This window comes from Odontesthes bonariensis, chromosome 7 (genome assembly GCF_027942865.1).
Source record: "Odontesthes bonariensis isolate fOdoBon6 chromosome 7, fOdoBon6.hap1, whole genome shotgun sequence".
Classification (NCBI taxonomy): Eukaryota; Metazoa; Chordata; class Actinopteri; order Atheriniformes; family Atherinopsidae; genus Odontesthes; species Odontesthes bonariensis.
In genome coordinates, this window is record NC_134512.1 from 31,538,415 (window position 1) to 31,556,578 (window position 18,164).

Here is an 18,164-nt window from a genome sequence, read left to right on the forward strand (position 1 = left end):
TCACGAGAATTGGCCCAACAGTAGTTTCTCGTTCCAGTGAAGGACCTGCAACACAGAAGCAATTATATCAATATCGAAAGAGGGAGAGGGAAAAAAAAAAAACATTTAAATTTCAATAAAATGTTATACATAGAAGCCAAACCGACATGCAGACAGTCACAGAACAACCTTCCAATATAAGGTGAAGCCTGTGCTCCGATTCGGTTCTGTGGATGCTTTTGGACTAAATCTTTTACGTACTTTGAGAGGACATCTGTTGTGATTTAGTGCTATATAAATATACTACATTAAACTGATGCTGGCTATGCTTTGACATTTTCAAGCAAACAGTCCTGAAGCCTTTTGTGCACCAAATGATTGAAAAATAAATAAAAGTCATTTTCCAGAGTTCACCGACCTTTTACAGTCAGCTCGCTCCTGCCATCCTTTCCACAGTCTGTGTCACAGCAGGAGCATGCATGATGGTTGCCACTGGCCTCCCTCCACCTGCCCATCAAAAGTTTGATTTAAGAGCCAATTCTGAACAGGAAATTTGTCAGCATTTGATATTCCTGCAGTGTGTCATGCTTTTATTTTCACTATACATTGTAGTGTTACCTCAAACCAAATTTTGTCTCCCATTATATCCAACTTTTGAGATGACAAATTGTCATTACAACAATGACTCAATTTGTGTCTCACCCGTTTGAGAAGGAACAGGCCTTGTTTGTGGCACTGACAGGTGCAGCAGCTGATGTGGCCCTCAGACTGCAGGTGATGTAGAGCTGTGAAGAGACAGAAGAAAACTCCTTTTTAAAGCTGTGAGAAGAAGCCTACAGCTGCCTGGTACAATAGGAGTTAAACCACTCACCACGCCACTGTGGTCCTGCTCGAACCTGAATGCCTCCACCTCAAACTGCAGTTTGTCGTCCTGAGACCGAGGCAGGAACTGAGAGCTGGATCCTGTTAGCTGACTGTCAAACAGACACCTGAGCAGAAAGGTAAAATATATATATTTTTCAATCGGTACAGTCAAAAGAAGACTGCCTAGATGTAGTCCAAGGTTGAATGAAGTCTAAACTACTTTCAGTGCAAGAAAGGCCATAAAGTTTGTGTTAGATCGTTTTAGCAACAGGGTGTATTCAAGTAAAAGAACAGCAGACCTTATGTTACAGCAGGGTGTCAGACAGTAAAACAGTGAAATATTAAAATCTCAGGGTGTTTTGCCTCAGTGTCCGGCATTTGTACCAATAGGTCACAATACTGACCAATGAGAGGCAGCATTCCATTCTTCAGAGACACTCCACTGTCAGATTGTCAGTGCAGGAGAGTTCATGTGGCCACAGTAGTGTAGCCTGGGTGCCAGCCGAACTTAGCCCCGCCCATAAAATTTTATGGGCGGGGCTAAGTTCGGTCTGGCTCTGCTCAGTTGGGAAATCTCTATGCGCGACATCAAAACAGTCGACCCAATCAGATTGCCAGGGCCGGCTTTATACGATGATGGACAGATGATCAACAGGGACATTATCGACTACATCACTAAAGAGCGCTTGGTTTGAATTCGTTTGAAACAAACATGGCTGCCGCTGGAGAGCTCGGGTGTGTAGATTCTGCCATCGAGTCTGTTCTACAGGATCTCCACATTGCATTCATTTTGAAAGACGAACAGAGGAACGCGATAAAGGCTTTTATCGATAGAAAAGATGTTTTTGCCGTACTTCCTACATCAAGTGTGTGTTGCTTAATCTACGTCACATACTACGTTGCTCTGATTGGTTGTAGGTCTATCCAATTGAGCGAAGAGACATTTTTTCTCCTGGTTTGGTTGAAATACCCCCCCATACTCAAAACTTTATCGAGCGGTATCAGACTCACATTCTGACTAGAATCGTGAGTATGACGTAGTCAGGCTAACAGTAGTTAGCCCAACCCCTCAAAACTGAGTTAAGACCAGTGGTGAAAAAGCAGGTCATGGACTTTCTATTTTCAAACTAGTTTTGATGTCAAGGTAAAGGTCAAGGTTGTGTACCAGTGCCCAGAAATGCTCAAATATCAAAATAAAAACAGCAATAAGCAGAATAAATTTTGAACTTCAGGGAGGCTTCAAAAAAAAAAAAAAAAAAAAACAATGGATATTCAATAAACTAACCCAATGTTGCCCAGAAAGCTGTATCGAGGGACAGTGTCAACATTTGGGACTACAGTTGCCACACAGCTGTCCACTGTCACTCTTAGAGGGATGTGATGAAACGGTTTGACTGAGGCTTCAAACTTCATTACGTCACCTAGTAGGAAATGAGAAACTGGGTGGGGGAGCTGCCAGTCATCTGGGAGAAAGGACATTTTTATTTTATTTTCAGTTTTAAATACAGTACAGTTTCAATATGTGCATTTTGAATTCAGCTTAAAGAAATTGGTGAAGATGTCTGTATTATGTGAAATTAAATAAAGACCCACCAGTCATGAGTTGCAGAGAGAAGTACAGACTTTCCTCTGAGTCTTTGCTGCCAGTAAAGGGAGTCCAAGTTGGCCTCAGCAGTCCACTGCTCACATCGTGCTTTCTAGAAGGGGAAAGAAGAAAAAGTTTTCAGACATCTGGCTTCACTTTGTGTTGGATTCTTATTGATTATTGGTTCAATAAAATGATGAAGGGGATAACGAACCTCTGATAGTGACATTGGATGCTGACAGAGACATCTCTTCCTCGAACAATGGTACCATCTCCCAGTGAACTGGGAGTGTAGAACAGCGTGAAGACGTAGATAAACGAGTCCTCAGACATCTAGAACAGTTTAACATGTAAACTTGTTTTTGATAACCCACAAAATTTAGATTTATATTCCGTTTTTAGACAATTTTTTTTTTTTAAGACTTGCTTAAACCAGTTAAGCACAAAACTGGAAAGCAACCTCATTACAGAGCTTTTTTTTTTTCCCTCCTGCAACACACAGAATAGCCTCATCTACCAGAGGGAAATTCAGCTATGCAGCAGCCAGAAACTTCTTGTGGATACTCACAATTGCCTGCCTCAATCTGGACAAATCCTGTTGAGGAGCAAAACTATCTCCTATTGAAGAGTTTGGTCCCAGAGCCAATACCAACTATTTTACATTTCTAAACTTCCTTAAACATCTGAGGCTTCATCTACCACAGTGAAATTATTCAAGTACCAAGAGCAAATCTTTGAAATATGAGATGCCCACAGCATCTCCTGCTTGTCAGCCTGCAGAGAATGAACTAGACCCCTACTTGAGATTTTGCAGTTGGTGGGCAAATCCTATTCTGCCAGGGATTAGTACAACCATTCTTTGGCAACCAAGTCTCCAAGTATCCAGTCTACCTAAATCTGGATCCAAGGGTGGGTCACATTTCTGCGATTTGGCAGGATATCAATGAATAAATAATAATAAAATAAATTGAATAAATTATTTGAAAATTTAAATTACAAAACCTTTACTCAAATCAGGAACAAGACCATTTTGGCACTAGATTACGTTACAGCAAGGCTACGATCCTACAACCCAGTATTAAATATTTTCAAGTACGATAAGTGGTCAGACTAACTTTGCCATTATTAATCGAGTAACAGAAATCCAATCCATTACATTCATGATACATCCATCAAGCATACAGTACATGTAAACTTTATGAGCAATATAGAATTTGTATTCATCATGCTTAAACTGTCTTTGTATTAATGATAACTGGAACGGAAATTCAGCTCAAATTATGGTATTTGACTTTACACTAAATATTTATGTAAGCAATCGTGGAAGTGATCTTTAAAATTCAAGTCAAGCTGGCAGAGGTGGATTCTTATATCTACACAAAAAAAAAAAGATAAACCTCATTGTCTCATCGATGTTGTCCCAAGTACAGCACAACACTGGTTGGCTGCAAGACATGTGACTGAGTCCACACCTCTAAAGACTAATTGGTGAAGAAAGAATATCCATAAGCTGAGGCCAACTGAACCACAGATGAAAATGAAGTGATACAGTAAACTAAACAGGTCATGACTTGGTGAATGAATCAATTACACTACACACCATTTCTCACTTTAAATCAGTCATTCTTATGGAGGGTAGTCACTCATTTAAACAAACTCACCAGCAGCTGGCTGCCACACCCATGCAGCTCAGACTCAAAGATTATGATTTGATTGTCGAGATCTTCCCCTATGGCAACACATCCTCCCAGAGTGACATCTGAACCCAGGACAGGTTTACCAATCCCCAGCAGGTCTTTCTTGACCTCCACCCGGATAGTTCTGTCCCCGCAGATGGCGCTGACGCTCTCAGCTGGCATTGGAACCTTAAGCTCAAAGTTTGGGGGGTAGCGAGGCTCTTCTTCATCTGGAAGACTAGGATACCTCCAAGACAAAGGTTCACTGATAGACTGTTTCTCCTGCTGGACTGCTAAGAACGGATGGGTATTTGTTAGTTACTTTTCCCCCCTCCTCTTCTCTCCCACCATCCTACAAAGAATTTACATGTTGATTTATAAGTTTAACAGCAGTTTATCCCACAGAATTCTCTTATTGCATAAAACCAATATATGAAAACAACCATTTACACAACTTTTTGTAGCCCATTCAGGTTGCTGGAAAAACTGAAACTAAAGTTGAGGTTTCCTTCCGTCAAGCCAGAGAACACAGCAATGAACCCTTTAAAGTTTAAGGTCTAGAATATTTTTTTTATTTTATTTCTATACTTAAATTGTCCATAAGCATGAAAGAGGCAGCAATAAGAAGAGCTGGTCAAATTCTCTAACTGCTAAACAAAGAGGAGTTTCAATGCTTCACAGATAATCTGCTTGAGCAGAACAAAACTTGATAATCCTTTCAGGGAGGAAAAAGGGAAATTTTCCCATATTTCTATAGGTGCAACATTGAAGGCAACAATTGAATTCATACCATCAGAGTAATGGCTTCTTGCATGAAAATAAAGACTGATATTTTATCATTTTAAAATAACAACACTGGTTACAATTTCATTTGCTCATGTCTAAATGGTCTGTATGAAGCAAATTGAAAAAAAATTAAAACGAGGTGAAATCTAAAGATGGGGTTAATATTATATTACTCAACTGTACCTTCAGATTAATTGATTGAAGACAAAAGACTTTTACTTGAATGGTCTGACAAGTTCCACAAAAGTAAGATTTACATACGCAGTGCTTAAGCACTTTGGATAATTTTCATAGGGGAGGGAGCTTTAATATGGACTGCAACCTTTCCTTTGACAAAAGATTATTCTCGCACAGACACATCAACTGACCCGTTGATTATGTTAAAGAGGAAATGAGAGAAGACAAAGAAAGTTTGAGTACTCAGTCTTTTCCAATTAAGGAGCTACTCAAGGTCAAATTAACAGAACAGAAATTTAATCAAAGACGGCCAGTAGCTGCACGTCATACAAATATGTGTCGATGTTGGCCTTATTAACTCCTCAAACAAATTAACCATAATTGGTGACACAATGAGCATTAATCAGCTATTCTGTCAAGAGCAAGAAGCTTTATTAACTGTACCTTCAGTTGAATCACTTGTTGCTTAAATGCTGCGTGATATCACTTTGATTTATCAGAGTATAAATGCCAATCTGTTCCATTCTGAATATGTATCAGGAATACGTCGAGAATCAACAGTTCGGTCAGAGATTGTTCTTTTTAAGCGCCATTTCAGCCACATTCATTCTCTATGCTTTTCAATTAAGATAAATGTGATTCAGTATTTCCTATGTTGTAATCCACATCTACCTGCTGGTTGCTGAACTTCAGACTGGTATGGTCTCCGGTGTTTAATCCTGCTGGCTGGTGGAAGAGTGATCTGATTGAACTTCTGAGCAGCTTCTGCTGCTAAAGCTCCACATAACAACCAAAAGGAAATCCTGATAAACAATTTCATAATGTTCATATGTTTGTTCTGTTTTCTCTGTTAGAAACAAACTGATGGGTGAAAAGGAAACTACTTTAAAGAATTGAATCTTAGCCCTGCCTACCATCTGATTGAGCTGATGGTTTCCAGATGAGCCTCGTTTAGCCCCACTCACTCCAGACTCACTTGAGCTACATTAAAACACATAAACTTTATTTTGAATTCTTGAACCCGAGGATTCAAAGAAAAACTTCTTTGTCGGAATTTGGAGAAAACAAGCAAAAATTAAACTTTTGTGCTTACATACAATACAATATAGAAGAGATGGGACCAAGTCACACATGTGCAAGTCTCAAGTAAGTCTCAAGTAATTTTTTCTTGGGCAAGTCAAGTCAAGTCACCTTATTATTGCAATTTTACCCGCAGAATCTGATCTTAATAAAGTGAAAAGACAAGATATAAGTAACTGTCAGTAAACATCATTGTCCAATGTGTCCAACCTGTTTAAAAATTATGACAATAATTGGATTTGCATTGTAATTATCATCAGTAAAATACAAAATGGAATCAAACAAAACAGAAATGACTTCATAAATTTTTTTATTGATGGCTTTCAATCTAAACAGGGTCACTTCTGCCTCACTTCTGCCACTAGTTTAGTATTTTAGTTGCCTAACAAGAAAAAAGGCAAACATAAAAAAACATACTACAGTATAGAGCATCAGAAGCATCTGTATGTTTGATCTGTATCATCTTGAGACACCAGAGCTCTAAACACACAACAAAAAACAGATTATTAGCTTATTGTTCTCAGAAAAATGTCATGTCTGTGGGTTTTTGCCACGTTTCTGTTTAAGTTCTTAGTTTTACCATGTTTTATGGCGTTTTTCCACTAGCTCGACACGGCTCGGTTTGGTTGTGTTTCCATTACAAACGAGTATACTTCGTGCCTCCACGACGTGGGCGGGGTCATCGTAACACGGCTGCGCGTGTTGCTGCTCACCCTGTGGCTTTTTGTCGCACAGAAGGCAAGATAAGAGAGCCAGAGAAGACTCCTGGCCGCCAGACAAAACAGTATTGAAAAGTACCGGAGAGTTTTGTTACGAGCTTCAAAAAGACGATGTTTGGAGGTAAGCTAACGGTTGCTAACGCTAGCTTTTATTATCCGCGTTATGACGCTTCCAGTGACGACACTCATCGCCCAATCAGTGGAAGGCAGTCGGTCTACGTCACGTTTTAGTAACGCTTCGGCCCGCTTGGAAACAGGGCTGAGGTGATACGGAAAATCGTCCCGGTTGCAGGTACGTCGTGCTAGTGGAAACACGTAATAGCGCGCCGAGCCGAAGCGAGCTAGTGGAAAATCGCCATTAGTTTTTCATGTTGTAGTTTTGTTAAGTTTTAGGTTCAGGTCTTGTTTTTAGTTTTTGCCATGCTATGCCACTTCAGTCTTTCTACTGCCCTGCCATCAGCTTCACTTCCCTCACCTGTGTTTTCCCATCAGCTCCACTCACCAATCACCCTCCACAGGAGTTCATTAGACACCTTGAATTTCTCCCAAGAGCTGCCGTCCCGTGCCGAGCAGCTCCAGAGTTTACCGGCCAGCTCCCAGAACGCCTCGAAGTCCGCCGCATCCATGTTTGGGCAGATGAAAACACTTAGCTTGGTTCGGCATGAAGACGTGGCGTGAATGTGCAAGCATCTGACCCCGTGCGTGGGGAAATCTGGAAACTAAATACTTTCTGATTTTCAATTAATTTTCCCTTTGACAATTTTCCCGCCCCCACCCCGTATCATATCAAGCTAACGTTAGCTAACTACCAACTAGGCTAACAGGATAATATTAGCTAATTTGACAAGCACTTACTGGTCAGAATGGATCTTCAAATGACGAACAAAGTTCAAAGATGTCGCCTGGCTGTCCGAAATGTTGATGCCGCATGTCTTGCACTGTGCTGTTCGTCTTTTGCTGTCAATGTTGTAATTATGAAAGCCGAAGACAACGACTCTCGGTCCCCCTCCCGCTGACATATTGATGCATATCTGATATGAGAGGGCATGACTGATTGACAGGGTAGCGATCCAATCATGACGCCATTCTCAGCCTGCGCTCCTACTGGGTAATCGATATTGTTTTTTAAATTAATTTATTAATTTTATATTCAAACTGAAAACATTAACTGAATAACACTCAAATCATTCAAGTCCTCGTGTCTCAAGTCAAGTCAAGTCCCGAGTCTTTAACTTTCAAGTCCGAGTCGAGTCTGAAATCTTTTCTTTTTGTCAAGTCAAGTCACAAGTCATCAAAACAGCGACTCGAGTCGACTCGAGTCCAAGTCACAGTGACTCGAGTCCCCATCTCTGCAATATAGTGATTCAACATCTGTAAAGCTCTTATCTGTAATCTATTTAAAAGTTGCATGTGTGAGACGACATTGGTTTCCAGTCCTGCATTGCACCATTTTGCTTTACGGTTGTTGGCTTTGCTTTGCGGTAAGATGTATTGCATCACTTCCTGTTACCTTGTTTGTGTACTCTGGAATTTCTTGCTCCTCTTGGACTACTGATAATCACTTTATTTCTACCTATAACTTACACAATTTTGCATAGTTAACTCTATAGCTGTCCGTTCTGTTCTAACACACACAGATATTTAATCTTTATTCTCACTTTTTAGCGGTGTGTCTGGCTCTCTAGCTTAGCATGGCTACCAGTTCTCTCCCTCCATCTCCTTTTTTCACCTGCTCCGTGTGTCAGATGTTTAGTTACTCCTCTGCCTCCTTTAGCGATAATGGTACATGTAACAAATGTAGTCTTTTTGTAGTTTTGGAGTTGAGGTTATCTGAATTGGAAGCTCGGCTCTGCAGTGTTGAAAATCAACCGATAGCGAGCCAGGTCCCTTTAGCTAGTGCGGAGCCACCTAGCGTAGCTAGCTCCATTAGCAGCACCCAAGCAGAACCCGAGCAGCACACAGGGTGGCTGGGTGACTGTCAGGAAGAGTTCACCATCGACCTGTCCACGCTTCCAATAGATTTTCCCCACTCAGCGACACACCCGCTGAGGACAAAACCCTGGTAATTGGCAGCTCTATAGTCAGAAACGTGGCATTAGAGGCACCAGCGGCCATAGTCAAATGCATTCCAGGGGCCAGAGCGGGCGACGTAGAGTCCTATTTAAAACTGCTGGCTCAGATAAGCGTAAATATGGTAAAATAGTTTTTCACGTCAGCGTTAATGACACCCGGTTACGCCAATCGGAGGTCACTAAAATTAATGTTGCATCAGTGTGTAATTTTGCCAAAACAATGTCGGACTCCGTAGTTTTCTCTGGACCCCTGCCAAATCTGACCAGTGATGATGACGTGTTTAGCCGCATGTTCTCCTTCAATCGCTGGTTGTCTAAATGGTGTCCAACAAACAATGTGGGCTACATAGATAATTTTTTGAGAAAACCTGGTCTGATAAGGAGAGACGGCATCCATCCCACTTTGGAAGGAGCGGCTTTCATTTCTAGAAATATGGACAAATTTGTTTGTCACCCTAAAACATGACAACCCAGGGCTCAGACCAGGATGGAGAGTTGTAGTCTTACACACTTCTCTGCAGCTTCCCACCTACTGCTATCTCCCCCCCCCCCCCCCCCCCCCCCATCAATTAACACAAAAGGAGCAAATCCTCGTGTGCAAAAAAAATGAAAACAAAAACTTTAACTGAACAAAAACATCAAACTATTAAAAAGGAAAAGGAAGCAATGTAATCAGTCAGAAGAGGTTGGCTCCTTGGTATAATTCACAGCTGTGTCCTTTAAAGCAGGCTGCAAGAAAGCTGGAGAGACAGTGGCGTTCCTCTAATTTAGAAGTCTTAATTAGTCTGGAAAGATAGTTTAATAACGTATAAGAAAGCCCTTCGTAAAGCTAGAACTGCTTATTGTTCATCATTGATAGAAGAGAATAAGAAAAATCCCAGGTTTCTTTTCAGCACTGTGGCCAGGCTCAAAAGAGTCCAAACTCTGTTGAGTAAAGTGCAGATATTTGAATGTGGATGCCTTCCATGTCCCCAGACCTAGAAGTGGCATACGTGCACCATCATTCAGCTCAATGTGCCTGGCCACCTGTGTGTCCTCCTCTGAGAACATTTTGCCACATCAGGGAAGAAACAACAAAAGAAGAAGCGCAGCGCACACTGTCGCAGCTTTCCTCTTCCTCTTTTTCCCTTCTCTTTCTGCTGTGTCAACGTCCTTCCCTTTTCTCTGCTGACTCTACTTAGTCTGAAGTGTTTCTATCCCCCTCTGACTCCATTTTTAACCCACGTATAGAAGCCCGTATCTTACGCCCGCTTTGCGAAGCAGAGTCTTCACCTCGTTATATGCCGCTCTGCGTTTGTCCAGATCTGCACTATATAATCGGGGAAGATAAAAATGCTGCTGCCACCGTGCGCCAGCTTCCCTTTCTGTCGGGAAAGTTTAAGTATTTCCTCCTTCACCTGAAAGAGATGAACCTTGCATATGAAGGAGCGCGGCCTTTCCCCGTCCTTTGGTCGGGAGGCGGGTACGCGATGAGCCCGGTCCAGTAGTGGAGCCTTCTCCAGCCCGCCCGATCCGCCAAACAACTCGTGAAGCGTGCAGTGGTGTCAAAAGTACACACATTTGTTACTTAAGTAGAAGTATAGATACTGCAGTTTAAAAACACTCTTTACCTCTTTACTCAAGTAAAAGTGAAAAAGTATATGCTCCAAAACCTACTTAAAGTATAAAAGTATAAAGTAACCTTTAAATAAAAAAATTTAAAACTTTTTTTTTTTAAAAACCCACACAAAAGGTAGATGCCACTATATGAATTGCAAGCTTAATTTTAAAACTGATTAGTTCTACACGTGGGTCTTGGGTGTGCAGAGTTTGCATTGCATTTTCCACGAGTCATTTTTGCACCCGACTATTTCGAAAAATTCTTTGAGATAGGGCCAAGGATGAGGAAGGTCTTGTTGGTCTCCATCTCCATCTCCCGATACGCTCTCGCCTGTGTCCGACCTTTCAGACATTTCGCCATCTTTTTCTGAATTCCACATCGTGGCGTGGCACGCACTTCGCGCAGCTTCGCGTTTGCAGTTTGTAGAACACCTGCTTGCTTCTGACGAATGACGATTTCCTTGTGCGTCAGCACAAATTTGACGAATAGCCTAACCGATGAGTGTTTGCGTTTTATGATTCATCCAATTACACTGGTTCTCACTAGGTGTGGATGGCGCCACTGATCTGTATTGGATGCTTTATGGTCTCTTGACATTCTTGTGGATTTTTCATGGCGTCTTTGTGACCTCTTCAACATGACACAAATTCATGTGGAGTGCTGTAAATGTGGAGGGCCCACACTGAGATTTGTTTTCATGACAGTGATGTTACATACCACAACTGCGGGAGGAGATGGTGAAAAATGTGCCAATTTCTCTTGTGTTACTTTTAAGTTTGTCACTATATTGGAGTAAAAGTTAAAAAGTGTGTGCTCCAAAACATACTTAAAGTATAAAAGTATAAAGTAACCTTTAAATAAATAATAAAAAAAATAAAAAACACACACAAAAAGGTAGATGCCACTATATGAATTGCAAGCTTAATTTGAAAACTCATTAGTTCCACATGTGGCCCAAGACAACAATCATAAAACCATTACTGTCATAGACAAAGTCACTCAAGGAGCATGTTCTTTCTCAAACTTTATTGGAATTCAATTACACGTGAGGTAGTATTCAAGAGGTAGGTCGTGAGGTATTCATGTTCGTCCCATCAAAAAAACAAAAAAAAGTCTTACTGCCTGAAAAATTCAAAGAAAAAAGATATACACGCGCACGTTCCCCCCTTTGTCATAGCTGACAGTCAAGACAAAAACGTTTTATGATTCATCCTATTACACTTGTTCTCACTAGATGTGGATGGCGCACATGACGTGAAATACATAAACATTAAACTGAAGCCAAGAGTAACGAGGCTGTTTGTTTTGAAAATGTAAGGAATAGAAAGTACAGATACTTGTGTGAAAATGTAATGAGTAGAAGTCAGAAGTAGGCAGAAAAATAAGTAATGGAGTAAAGTACAGATACCTATGAAGTGTACTTAAGTACAGTAACGACGTATTTGTACTTCGTTTCTTGACCCCTCTGGAAGCATGTTGGAGATGAAAGTAGCAGGGTTGCCCTGCTCAGCACCTTCTGGTATCCCCACAATACGTAAATTGCACCATCTCCCTCTGTTCTCCAGGTCGTCCGTTTTCATCTGCAGTTTAGCATAGTCTTTGGCTAGCTCAGTGCTGCGGGCTTCCAGAGAGTCAATCCGGGCGGCTAAGGTGTTTAATCCCTCCTCGTGATCCGCGAGTTGCACTTTACAGTCATCCAGCTCCGCTCTTACCGGTGCGATTGCCAGCTGAATCTCTGTCTTCAGCGAGGAAACTTCATCTTGGATCACCTCCCTCACAATTTTCCGGATGTTTTCCAACATGTTGCGCTGATCACTAGCTTCTCCAGTGTTACTAGTTAAGCTAGCAGGTGCCTTGTTCACCTTTGGAGGCATGATTACTGCACTTCAATCTTAACCTAGGCCAAGTTTTAGTCGAAAAATTGCAGGATATTTATGAATTTATCAGTAAGAGTTAGGACATCGTGTTAGACCCGTCTACTCCATTAGACGCACCGTAGCGGTCTCCTGGTTATCACTGTCTTATAAATCAAATACTGTATAATGAAAGTCATTTAGAGCAGGTGCTTCCCCAACTTTATTGAAGGCAGTTGTGTGCAGTTATTTATCGACGAAGTGTTATGAACGACGCCGTCCAAAGGTCCAGCTTGGAGCTTTTAGATGCGTACAGGTCACCTGGGAGGGAAAAAAAATTATGTAATGTATGAACAATAGACTGATATTTGGAGTATTTCTCTCTCAAATAAGAGGCTTATTACCATTTCAGGATAGTAAGCCCCTGGACCTGGTGTCTCTGACACCTTTAGCTCTTTTAGATGGCCTTTGATTGAAAATGCCAGTCCGCTCTGTTTGCCGTATCTGGTGATGTTGGACGGCAGCAGACATATTGGTCCTGGTGAGCAGTTGGTGTTGGTGTATTCCTTTTGGCGTGCACCAAAGGAGAACGCTGGTGCCTTTCTTTTGGTAGGGTCATGTTGATGATGACCTTTGACAAATAACAAGAGAAGACCATTTTGATTACTTAATTCAACAATAGTGCTAGTGATATCAAATGGCCATTTTAGTTTTACCTGTCAGTGAAGGCAATGCAGTCATAGGCCCCGGGTTTCCATGAAGGGCAGATTTAGGTCCTCTTGGCTTGCTGGGTTCCTTCATCACTGTTTAACACCAACTTAACTGAGGTTCACAATTTAAATACTCTAAAGAAACATTCCATATTTTAAACATCTCCTTGGTGATAAAACAATGATGTCACAGGTTATGACGTTACCAGCCAACCACAGCACTTTAAATTATTTTGAACAATAATAGTTGTGATTTTTAAGAATTTTAACTAGATGCTGAGCTGGAGACAATTTTGTTAGAAATAAATAGTTTTTAGTGGAAAAATATTGTCAAAGTGTGTCACACACAAACTAATTTATTACCAAATAAAAAGCCAAACATGAACTTACTAATTCAACACTGATTGAATTTTAATGTTTAACATAATTCTATTATGCATCCGTCTCCTTCGCTGGGGCTCACGCTAGCTGCATTTGGGCTTGGGGTTGGCTTAGCAGCTGCAGAAGCAACAAGTGTCATACTCGCATGGATTGATGTGAGGTGCTTCATTAGATTTGAGTTACTTGAGGCAGACGTGGATAAAGTTTTTTTCCCTGGGCATAGCGTGCATGTTACATACACATTCTTGCCTTTTATCTCCACAAGTGAGAAGTAGTGCCGGTACTTCCAGTTAGAGAACGCTACCTTTGGACTTCCCTGGCTCGTCGCCATTGTCGCTGTCTTGTGTGTATACGCCCACACAGCCAATCATCATCGCATTTGCAACGGTGTCATCATCCCCACCCCTGCTCTCTCCAGGCAGCATGCAGCTGATGTGTAGCCGAAAGCCTACAACCAAATTGTAGTAACGCGCCACTTTATATTCTCAGTAACGATAACGGCGTTGTAACGATGGAAAAGGAATTGATTCGATTACTCCGTTACTGGAAAAATAACGTCGTTATACTTAAACGCTGTTACTCCCAACAAAATAAATGGGAGATACCACATTTCAAAAGAGGATACAAGTGTTGGGGAAGATGATACTTAGATAAATTGATTGTGTTGTTCAGAATTTAATTTGTAGTTAATTCATATGTATTAAATAATAGAATAATCAATACAAATTGACACAGAGTAATTCCATAAATTAATTTAAAAGAAAAAAAGAAAAATGAACATTTACATTTTCCCCTGGAGCCAAGGTGTGGCAGCTGCCATACCTTGCCATACCCAATTGACGCCCATGGAGAGCTGTCTCCGGGAGGATCCTAATGCTGCGTGTACACCAAGAGCGACCTCCGCTACCTGCTAGCAAAGGTAGCTGGAGAAGCTTCGCTTGAGAATTTGCTTTGGTAGCTTTGGTAGCTCGTGACGTCACATTTAGAATGTTCAATTCTTAAAGGCCCCGCGGCTGTGCAGCACCCCCGCGGAAAAAACCATGAGGAAAGTGAGGGCAGGGACACGAATAAACGTTTTGTTATTTACAATTTGTTATACAAGATATACATCACGTTACAAATTATGTAAAACTACATTAGGTACACCTGAGAAGAGCAGGAATAGCAGAGGCAGCTGTGAAAAATAAAATAAATTCGAAATAAAATCCGAAATAAAACTTAATTGCAGTGAGAAAGGTATGCGTGGGGTTACTACACTATTGTATTGAAGCACTCGACACGGCAATTGCAACAGTCTCAGGATTAAACGACTATTGTTTGGATAGGAACTTAAGTTTACACGTCTGTTTCCGCAAACCCCGCGGATTGTCGGACCCCTACAATCTGTAGATTGTCATTGGTTTTCGCCGAAATGCGTCATAGCTCATTACCATAATGTTAGCTTGAGTTTAATCGCTTGAATCCGCTCTGGTAGCGCAATTCTCTTCGCCCCTGGCGAATTCGCTCTGGTAGCCCAGGTAGCTCAACCTCCATAGCGTAGGTCGCTCTTGGTGTACACGCAGCATAAATCAGCCTAAAAAAGGCCTCAGTATGCTTCTCCGTCGCTATCCGTCAATGCGTCTCTGCAGTCCGTCCTTCCGAAGTTCTCCGTCGGGCTGTCGGATACCCAAGGCAGTTCACCTCCCGATCAGTAGGCGGTGCTACGTTAAACGACCCAATCTCGCGACGTCTATCGTGAAAGTCGTTGATTGGTTGTTCACCTTCCGGTTTTGTTCCGCTCCTCACAGTGAACGATGGCGACGGAGAGAGAAAGACTGTTGTTGGAGTTGGAGCTTGTTGAAATTGAAATACAAATAATTTTTTTGACCGGCACACAGTAAACTCTTTCAAAAATGGCGGTGGTGTTGTTGTTGTGAGAGCAGGGTACTAACTAACCGGAAAAGTGATTCCGGAAATGATGTTGTAAAATTAGCCGACCAATCACAACCCTTGCGGTCTCCGTCTCCTCGACGGATAGATAGAAATTTTGGCCGACGCACGCAAGTTATGGAGAGCGTCTCAATCAATCACCCAGAGTGTGCAAACAAGTTCCAAACCACGTCCCAAATCAGCAGAGAGCTGGCGAGTTTCTCGGGTATGGGAGGGGCTCTACGAGCTGGGAGGGAGAGCGAGCGTGCTGTGAGCCGTATTAGCTCCGCTTCAGCCACGGAGCTAATGCAGCGATTAGCTTTACACATTTACGCAATTGCAGTTAGAATAACAGTTGTGTGGCATGTCTCCTCTTTGCAGTTAGCTGACAGTAGCAGCGGTGAGCGAGTGAACGAGTTAATGGAGACAATGACTCATAACTCCCGAGTCAGTAAAAAGAATCTCGAGTTTTGAACGATTGACTCACTAATCGCACATCACTAGTGTGTTATCTCCAGGTGTCTCCTTAATTTGTTCGGCCTCATGCGACAAATAACACATCGGTCTGTCCTCTGCACCGACCATTGCAACCGTGAATCCTAGACCAAGATAGCTGTCATCATATTTTCCCTCGGTTGGGTTTTTGGTTGACTTGGCCCCTCTGTCTTGTGTGTTTGTGATGGTGCTGGCTCCTTTTTGGCCCGAGTCACAAACTTATCCATGTTGCTCACAGTTACGCTACCTGCTACCTTGTTGTCCAGCTGCAATTAACAACCCGACGTCAATCTTTGATTTTGCACTTCAATTCCATGTTACGTTTTTCTCCCGATCTCCCAATGGTCTCTCGTAATTTTAGCTATTCTTTATTACTTTGTTTGTGTGTGGGTGTCTTGTTTAGTGAATGATCTTTATTATCAATAAAGAAAAGCATTTAAGATAGGCATAAAATTTAAAATTTCCTCCCGTTTATCGCGCCCCACTTGCCATGTCTTGCCCCACACTTTGAGAAGCACTGGGTTAATGGGACACAGCTCTGATAACAAAAATGAGTGCTTGAAGGAGAGCCCATCGGGAGTGACACACGCAAAGGGCGTTGTCATTTTCTCCTTCACAACCTGACCTGATGCCGACATGGAGTAGACGTGGTTTCCACTTAGCTTTGGAGGACAAACAAATTCCCCTGACTTCACTACTGATGATGTAGCCCTAGAGTCAACAATAAATGTTACTTGTTTCCCCAAAATACTAAGCTGAAAAGTTGGAAAAGCCTTGTAGGCTTCAGATGTCAAGTGAGCATAAGTTCCTATCACCTGAGGTGAACATCCTTGCTCTAGGACAGAAATAGCATGGAAAACTTTACTACGTGAGTCACGGTCAGCAAGCAACTCTTCATTGCACAGTGTGTGTGTGTGTGTGTGTTGTGTTATCACCCATTGGTCAAGGCTCCACTGACGTATGAGGTCCGGTCCTCAGTCAGCCTTTTTTTTTTTTTTTTTTCTCAATTTCATTACTTCTCAGCTGTGGACAATTCTGCTTCTAGTGTCCGGTCTGGCCACAGTAAAAACAATAGTGATGGGAAGTTCGGCTCTTTTGACTCGGCTCCCAAAGAAGAGCCGGCTCTTTTGACTCGGCTCCCAAAGAAGAGCCGGCTCTTTCGACTCCCAAACGGCTCCTTATTTAGGATCTTTTGTAGCCTATATTTTACCTTAACTTTGCAAAAAAAAAATCATGGTTTATGTGTTGAAAACCCTTTTGCTTTCAGTGTTTTTATGAGAGACCTTATAATTGCCTAATTCTTTGCATTTATTCTGTGACAAAACCACTTTTACATTTGTTTATTTCAATTAAACTTTTTTATTGCACAAATTAACAATAAACTTCAAACACATCCACAGAACAGAACCAAACTCAAGCTAACATTAATAATGTCCTCAATTAAACTTTTTTATTGGACAAATGAACCAAAACATTTCAAACAAATCCACAAAACAGAACCAAAACCAGAACCAAACTCCTTAATTCTCACGTGAATACCGCATGCTGGTCGCCATGCTGGCCAATCATAACAAAGCTCTGTCCTAACCGGAGCCGGGACTGAGCACTGAAAGTGAAACCTGAGCAGCGAATGGAAAAAAACTGAGAGTCGGCGCTCAGAGCCGATGCTTGTGCGCATGACCCATCACTAAAAAACAAACATTGGGGTCATAGCTCAGGTCGACCTCCTCTCCCGCATCCACGACCTCGTCCTCTGTTTACACCAACTGCGTAACACATGGTCATTGCTACCAAATGCAGATCTTTTATAGACTCGTCCCTTTTAGTTGTCATACGGGTCTCATCTTGGTTCTGGGCATGGCGAGCATATCGGCGAAGGTCAGCCAGACGAGGACCCTCACACCATCCCACGTAAATGTTTTTTACTTCAGTGGCGACATCTGGCATGAGGCCTTTAATTATTGCATCGCATGCAATACTCTCCCATGGTCGTGCTCATGGCCCAAATCCGTTGGTCTCTGATGACGACTGTGCTTGCCGACTTCCTCAAGGATGCGGTGTACTGTCATGGTGTGTTTAGGGCGGACCCGGGTGCAGACGCGGACAGGAGGCAAAGGTGACGTTAAAGGGGAACTGCGGTATTTTCAACATTAAGCCTCTTTTATGAGTCGTCTGCAATGTTTTAGAACCCCCCTCACCGCTTTTTTGATGTTTACTGCTGTCTCTTTATTTGGCAGCTCGTTCATGCTCGCACTATTTTCTTAGCGGTGGCGGAGTAA

General features: G+C 42.0%; 1 protein-coding gene across 1 annotated transcript; it reads right to left on the reverse strand.

The window, feature by feature from the left end:
- LOC142384896 (zona pellucida sperm-binding protein 3-like) lies at positions 1-5,887 on the reverse strand. Its single transcript, XM_075471202.1, has 9 exons — positions 5,740-5,887; positions 4,090-4,397; positions 2,643-2,761; positions 2,437-2,540; positions 2,129-2,306; positions 851-968; positions 682-764; positions 405-486; positions 1-45 (listed from the first exon to the last, which is right to left on the reverse strand). The coding sequence occupies exons 1-9, from the start codon at positions 5,885-5,887 to the stop codon at positions 1-3; spliced, it is 1,185 nt and encodes a 394-aa protein (XP_075327317.1).
- Positions 5,888-18,164: the final 12,277 nt, after the last annotated feature.